This window comes from Populus alba, chromosome 6, assembly GCF_005239225.2.
Source record: "Populus alba chromosome 6, ASM523922v2, whole genome shotgun sequence".
Classification (NCBI taxonomy): domain Eukaryota; kingdom Viridiplantae; phylum Streptophyta; class Magnoliopsida; order Malpighiales; family Salicaceae; genus Populus; species Populus alba.
In genome coordinates, this window is record NC_133289.1 from 8,761,257 (window position 1) to 8,769,604 (window position 8,348).

The 8,348-nt window shown below is 30.0% G+C and overlaps 2 protein-coding genes across 2 annotated transcripts; both read left to right on the forward strand.

Moving 5' to 3' along the window:
* The first annotated feature begins 2,879 nt into the window (after positions 1-2,879).
* On the forward strand, positions 2,880-3,703 carry LOC118048155 (uncharacterized). The gene has a single exon (XM_035057733.2). The coding sequence runs from the start codon at positions 2,986-2,988 to the stop codon at positions 3,487-3,489; it is 504 nt and encodes a 167-aa protein (XP_034913624.1). The 5' UTR covers positions 2,880-2,985; the 3' UTR covers positions 3,490-3,703.
* Positions 3,704-7,523: 3,820 nt separating this feature from the next.
* LOC118048154 (uncharacterized) lies at positions 7,524-8,348 on the forward strand. The gene has a single exon (XM_035057732.2). The coding sequence runs from the start codon at positions 7,632-7,634 to the stop codon at positions 8,133-8,135; it is 504 nt and encodes a 167-aa protein (XP_034913623.1). The 5' UTR covers positions 7,524-7,631; the 3' UTR covers positions 8,136-8,348.

Consider the following 8,348-nt stretch of genomic DNA (forward strand, 5'->3'; position numbering starts at 1 on the left):
AAATAGAAAAAAAATTGATGGGTTACTCAGAATTAATTGGGCTAACTTGTCAAAACCTGGAATCCGTGTTATGAAAGTTTGATAACTGAATAGAAAAAAAAAATTAAACATTAACAAACTAAATTAAATGAAAAAAATTAATTAAAAAGAAAAAAAAAAACCAGGACAAATAAAAGACATCAGTCTTTTCACTGTGGATTGCACAATCAAAGGCATAAAAACAAACAAAAGAAAAAAAAATTCTTTAATTAGCCAAACCTAAGAGAACTAAATAGAAAAAAATGCATCAACCAATAACTAAATAGAAAAAAAATTTCATATTAATGAACTAAATTAAATAAAAAAAATTAATTAAAAAAAATAACATAAAAAAAAACTTATAAGAAGAAAAAAAACTAATGAAGAAAAAGAAAAAAAAATCTAAATTAACTGGGTTAACCCGTCAAAACCTAAAATCCGTGTCCATGAAAGTTTGATAACTAAATAGAAAAAACATTTAATATCAAAAAAACTAAATAAAAAAATTAACTAAAAAAAAAAAGAAGAAGAAGAAGAAAAAGGCATTAGCCTTTTCACCATGGACTGCACTGTGGCAATCTATAATGAAAGACATAAGAAGAAAAAAAACAATTAAAGGTATTAGCTTTTTAACTGTGGATCGCATACAATATTAAAAGAAGAAATTGAAAAAAAAAAACTAATGAGAAAAAATAAATCTGAATCAATTGGGTGAACTCGTCAAATCAAGTTAACCCATCAAAACTGTGATTTGTGTCATGAAAGTGTGATAACTAAATAGAAAAAAGATTTAATATTAATGAACTAAATTTAAAGAAAAAGATTAATTGAAAAGGAAAAGGCAAAGAGAAAAAAACCTACAGGAAGAAAAAAAACTAATGAAGAAAAAAGAAAAAAAAATAAATCAACTAGGTTAAACCATCAAACATGGGTTCTATGTCATGAAAGCTTGATAATTAAACAGAAAAAATATAATATTAAGAAACTATAGACAAAAAAAAAACAAACTAAAAGCATAAACTTTTTCACTGTGGATTGCACCGTGCAGTTCACAGTTAAAAGGCTTAAAAAGGAAAAGAAAAGGGGGGGATGACATACATTACAGGTTACTTTTTTTTTCTTGCATAAAAAATATATAAAAAAAGGCTAAGATTGAAGAGTGTTAGGTCTTTCTATAAAGATATACCCAAAAGCCTTGAGTCTAGCTGCAACGCTTGACCCAAGAATAATATTTATAATATTAACAATAATATTAAACTTACATGATTTAAGTTTAAGTGAGTCTGGCTGTAATACTGGATCCAAGAGCATTGGATGTGAGTTTGGCTATAAAGTTGTGTCAATTTTATCTCTGAAAAGATAAACAAAATGTAAATAGAAGATAAAAAGAATGCTCTAATACTAAGATAAAAAAAAAGAAAAGATAAAACAAGATGAATAAAAATTAAATAAAAGATAAACAAGTACATGGTATTAGTATACCTTATAATGATTGATCTTAAGATATGTTCTTGTGTTACTAAATTTTAAAACATAATATAAAAACATAGAGCATATAAATTTTTAATGTGAATAAAAAGGTAAGTTTAATAGTGATGATCCTCTATCAAATATAAAATATACTTAAATTTGTAGAAATTTAAACAGAATTTAAATAGGAGATTCAATGGCACAACTATATGTAAACATGAAATTTTATACAGTTAATAAAAAAAATACATCCTTTTTTTAAAGGGACACAATTATATTTCAGATGACACAACTTTATTTTAAATGGATTTTTAACAGGCAAAACTTTTGATTTAAGAGTTTTTAACTTGCATAAATTTCCATTCACTCTAACAAGCACTTGGATGTATTATTTTTTTAACACAATTGTATACAGGAAATCGTGAATGTGTATAGTATTTTTTTTATTTGAGAATAAAACTATCCTTTGATTAACTTATGTATTAATCAAGATTAAGTCCCTTCTTGAATAATTTTAAGTACACACATCTTATAGCTGAGAGGGAGAGATAAATATTACATATGTATCAATAATTGTTTTTCATATGAATTTTTATGTACAATGTCAGCCTTTTCTATTCAAAAACATTTATTGTTTTAATAATAGGATAATGCCTTTTGTTTTCTTAAAAAAAAAATATTTACTCCATCACTTTCCTATGCGTGTCTATTTTTATTATTGTGTAATTAAATAAAAAATATTAAAAAAATAAAATTGTTAAATTCAATCAGATCACATGTTTTACGAGTTAATTCATATTTATCTAAAATATTATTATCTAAATATTTAAAAAACAATGTTAGAATATTGTTGATTTAATAATTTTTTAAGTTAAATTGAATTTCAAATTAATCAGATCACACTTTAATTCACTTAATCAAATGGTTTACATAAAGATCAACTTCAACCGTATTTAGTTTAAAACATTGGCCATAGAAGGGCATAACTCAAAAATCTTCCGTTTTAATTGAAATTGATTAAAATATTAACAACATTTTTTTATCCCTGTCTTTTAATTTTTATATTGTATCTTTTTTGTAGTTTTTCTTTCTTCTCTTTGGTAATAATTCTAGTGGTGCCATGTGGCTTCTTCGCACAAGGCCGAAACAAAAACAAAGGACAAAAATCAGCACCATTTTCAAGCCTAAATAATGACCAAAATAGAAAAACAAATGCGTGTTTTTGTTCCAGCTTCCAGCTGGGCAGCCTCTTTCTCTCTGTTCCCCACAACTCCAGTCAACACATAATACTCTTCTTTTACACTCTTTTGACCGTCCACTCTTTTACTTGACTCCTCCTCCCTTCTCCACTCTTCTTCTCTCTCTCTCTCTCTCTCTATATATATATATATAGGCTCCTTCCCCCCTATCCAATGACCTAAGAAATTAACCAGAAAGAAACACCAACACAATTGCTAGCGCTAGCTGTTCTTGCAAGCTGATCAAACTTGAAATAATATGGGAAACTACACTTCTTGCTGTTCTGTTGGTACCCTCTCAAGAAAACCTAAGGCTGCAAAACTTATAAATTCTCAGGGAAACTTAAGGCAAGTAACTCTCCCAGTAAAAGCTGCAGAGCTCATGCTTGAAGAACCTGGCCATGTCATCGCTCCAGTAGATGAGCTGAAGCAAAGGAGTCGTACAATAGCCATGCGAGCTGACGATGAGCTTCTGCCTGGAAAGGTATACCTGTCAGTTCCTTTAGGCAAGGTAAACTGTAAAATTTCTGCATCGGAGTTGGAAATCATTGAGTCTACCATAGCTGCTTGTGCGAAAAGGTCGAGCAAGAAGAGAAGTGGTGCTAAGGTTTTGCCTGATATGGCCGTGGACTTGAGGGAGGAGAAGGGATCAGAGAGTGGGGTTAAGGTCTTGGAAGGAAATGATACGAGCTCTACCAGTTACCGGTTAGTGAATTACAGGCAGTGGACTCTGGCGTTGGAGCCGATACTGGAGGAGTTTTGACCACAGATGAACCTTTTTTCTTTTTAGCTAAGGTTTAGAGTTTTTTTTTGATACATTGTTGTACACTTGAGATGCAAAGGTGGAGGGTTACTCAGTTAGGAAAATAAGAAACATGTGCATATGGTTTTCTATGAAAAATTGATAAATTGTACACAAGAGTTGCACAAATATTAGCGGCCGTCGTTGATGAAATTGACACAGAAAAAGATCATCATTGCTAAATATTCTTAGCAGTTCCTCAACAACTGCTTTCAATTCATTGCAGCTTTTCAATGATCCCCAGTTGGGTACTGTTAGAACACAGACCTGACGAAGATTTCAATCTTGTCCTTTCTTTTCCTATAAACTTCTTTAATGTGTAAAATATTAGCTATTTGACTATTGCTATGTTATGGGTTAATTGTTTTTTTTTAATAAAAAAAAATTATATATACATAAAAATTATGGATAAATTAGAATAATTTTTTAAAAAATTAAATACATAGAAAATAACTAAAAAATAAATATTATTTAAAAGAGGTTTATAAACAAAATAAAAAAGAAAAGAGATGTTATTTTAAAAAAATAAAAAAACATGTTAAAAAAAAAATCAATTTTTTTTAAAAGAGACAAAGCGTTGTTATGCCTCATGTCACAATTATATGCATGTATAATTTCAAAAGAGGTGTTATTTCAAATTTCTTCGTTAAAACTTAATTTAGTGAGCCACATGTCACAATTCTGAGAAGCCTCTGAATGACTAGTTAATGGAATTATCCATGTGAATCAAGGATTAAACATATCAGATTTATACAAGGTCGACAATAGTACAAGGACCTGATTGCGTTTCTTAGAATAAATAGGCCCAATGTGCCAAAACTGAAATTGTTGAGGGATGAAAGATGCCATTAAACCGAATCTTAACGCACCTCATCAGACCCGCTCACCTTTGTTAAGCGTGAAGTGCACCTCTTCCGATGTGGAAATTTTCTCCAATTTCATACGCTGCCACGTCGTGTTGTAAGTTCCTTGGATTGAAAATGTTGTCAGCCAACCTGGCAGAGTTGACTGAGCCAGGGTCTTGAAGCATTGGATAGCGCCAACTGGCAACAACTACACATCTAAATGGATATGGATGAGAGAAGAAGACGACAGTGGGTGTAAGGGCCAGATAGAAGAGGTATTACAATCGAGCTGGCGTAGCAGGTAGAACCCGATTAACCTAACTAATTTGAATTTGTTAAAAAATTGATTGGTTCAACGACTCAATTAAACTCGATCAACCTGTGATCTGGGTGACCTGGGTGAGACCCTGATGAGATTCGATGTCTTTTTTTTTTTTTTTTTTTTTTTCAAATATGAGATTTAAAACCCATTAATATACATACTATATGTTCCCATGAATTTTTTTTTCATGTGAAATAAAAAACCTTTTGGTTTAAATACTTTAACTTAAAAGGATAACATAATATTTTTTTAATGTGGAATTTGAAACCCATCGTTAGTAAACCCAAGAAAAAAACTATGTTTTTTCAATGTGGGATTTAAAAACCATAGTATATATACTTTATGTTTCCAAGAAAAAAATTATATTTTTTTAATGTGGGATAAAAAACTTTTTTTTTATTTAAATATTTAAATTTAAAAACTTAACATAATATCTTTTTAATGTGGGATAAAAAACTTTTTAAAATATTCTTTTAAACTTCATTATTTATAATATGTATAACCTATATTTACATGGATTTTTTTCTTAATTTTTTTATATAAAATATTAAAACTTTAATTTTTTTTTTAATTTTTTCAGATTGATTTGAATTGACCTATAAAACCTGAAATCCAATTTCTTAATAGGATCAACCCCCAAACTAGATATAATAACCATACCAGATGGTATTAAAAGTAAATATTAGCTAAGAGTTATCCACATGAATTTTGTTTTGTCAACCTTGCTGCAATCTATCATATATGAAGGGAAGGAATATCCATGTCATTTCAGCTTCTTTGTTTTTAAAAATATAATTTAAAAAATTCACAATAAAAAACATGTTAATAATATTTGTATATATTTTTTTTATGTTTAAAAAGATTTTAACCTGGCTCATAGTAGAGCATAGACAACTATCTAGTAAACAAAAACACTAAAATTATAGGCATTTTCACTGTACACATAAAAAATTCACTATTTACTATAATAGTGTGATTTTTTTTCCCTTTCTATAAAAAAACAAAGGCCTTGGTATTAGGGGTATTTCTTTTTACATGACCCATTAGTTATTAAAGGTTTGATCGATGGTACATTTCTTTTGAGTTTTTTTTTTTTTAATAAATATGGTGAAATGATCTAATTACTTTCTCTAAATAAATAAAAATTAAAATCAGTAAAGAGGGGTATTTTTATCTTTTTATTTTTTAAATACAATAAAATAACAAATTTATCCTTGAAATAAAAAAAATAAACCATATATCCAAGGGCCTTTTGATCTTTTTACTAGTTTTTTTTTTTTGTTATTAACATACTCCTAAGAAGCAATTTCATCTTTTACTAAAGGTGAATTATTATTGTAATGGAAAAAGCATCTTACGCATGCAAAGGAGGTGCATATGCTTTCTAGGTAGTGCGTGTAGTGCCTTCTAGTAGTAAAAAATACATTTTTCATGTTGTTGTAAACACCGCTGCATTCTCTTATTGTTAATGCGATATGTGTTAGCGATGGTTGGACAATTTATTATTAGTGGAGCTTATTCTTTTTTAATTTGGTTTTTATTCTTATGGTTTTATTATTATTTTATTAAATTTATTTTTCTTTTCAATTTTACCCTCCAATAAAAAGAATTTGTGGTTGCCTTTTAATTTATTTTTTTTATTTTGATTTTTATCCTTATTATTTTAATTTTAATTTTTTATTTTGAATCCTTTTTTGTAGTTGCTTTTTTTTTCCCTTGATTTTATACCTTAGCATTTTTGGTCTAATAATCTGACGTGTTTTCAAAAAAATCCATTATTTAATGGACATAACCCCATCAAATCTAATTTCAAATGGACCAAAATCAAACGAAGACAATTTCAACTTTTTTAATCTCAAACACTTGAAATTCGAAGAAGCTAGCTTATTTAACCACTCAGGGCTATAAATCAAGCCGTAGTGTTTTTTATATTTTTTAAAAATATATTTGCAATACCTTACATATCATTTTTTTTTTAAAAAAAGTTTAAGCTAACCAGTGACGTGGTTTAGAGCATCTTTAATGGAGAAGCTAAATGGAAAGCCAAAAAATAAAAAACTAATATTTTAGCTTTTCTTTTGCTTGTTTTACACACTTCAAAGGGAAAACCAAACAAAATGTTAAAATGCATTTTCTCTCCCACAAATACTATTTGTACATATCTCTTTAAAGAGCCAAAACCAACAAAGTGGGGCCACTAAAAAAAATAAACCAATTAAATATAGCTATATGAAAAAAAAAATAATATCAAACTTATTAAAAAATAATAAAACACTTGTTTCTTCCACTGTAATATAAATAACTCTTCAAATGATTTTTTTTATTGGAATAGATATAATTAAAAAAATTATATTTATATTATTCAAAATACTATTTTATCAATTTAGCTTTTCAAAATAATATTTTGCATCGAGGATGCTTTCAGGGTGCAATGCAAAGTCAGTATTTATAAGTTAACGTTGAAGTTTGAATATCATTTTTCAATAATTTATGTGGTAATTACAAGGAGGACTTTTCTTTCTTCTCTTTGGTAATAATTCTAGTGGTGCCATGTGGCTTCTTCGCACAAGGCCGAAACAAAAACAAAGGACAAAAATCTGCACCATTTTCACGCCTAAATAATGACCAAAATAGAAAAACAAATGCGTGTTTTTGTTCCACCTGCCAGCTGGGCAGCCTCTTTCTCTCTGTTCCCCACAACTCCCGTCAACACATAATACTCTACTTTTACACTCTTTTGACCGTCCACTCTCTTACTTGACTCCTCCTCCCTTCTCCACTCTTCTCTCTCTCTCTCTCTCTCTCTCTCTATATATATATATATATATATAGGCTCCTTCCCCCCTGTCCAATGACATTAGAAATTAACCAGAAAAAAACACCAACACAATTGCTAGCGCTAGCTGTTCTTGCAAGCTGATCAAACTTGAAATAATATGGGAAACTACACTTCTTGCTGTGCTGTTGCTACCCTCTCAAGAAAACCTAAGGCTGCAAAACTTATAAACTCTCAGGGAAACTTAAGGCAAGTAAGTCTCCCAGTAAAAGCTGCAGAGCTCATGCTTGAAGAACCTGGCCATGTCATCGCTCCAGTAGATGAGCTGAAGCAAAGGAGTCGTATAATAGCCATGCGAGCTGACGATGAGCTTCTGCCTGGAAAGGTATACCTGTCAGTTCCTTTAAGCAAGGTAAACAGTAAAATTTCTGCATCGGAGTTGGAAATCATTGAGTCTACCATAGCTGCTTGTGCGAAAAGGTCGAGCAAGAAGAGAAGTGGTGCTAAGGTTTTGCCTGATATGGCCGTGGACTTGAGGGAGGAGAAGGGATCAGAGAGTGGGGTTAAGGTCTTGGAAGGAAATGATACGAGCTGTACCAGTTACCGGTTGGTGAATTATAGGCAGTGGACTCTGGCGTTGGAGCCGATACCGGAGGAGTTTTGACCACAGATGAACCTTTTTCTTTTTAGCTAAGGTTTAGAGTTTTTTTTTGATACATTGTTGTACACTTGAGATGCAAAGGTGGAGGGTTACTCAGTTAGGAAAATAAGAAACATGTGCATATGGTTTTCTATGAAAAATTGATAAATTGTACACAAGAGTTGCACAAATATTAGCGGCCGTCGTTGATGAAATTGACACAGAAAAAGATCATCA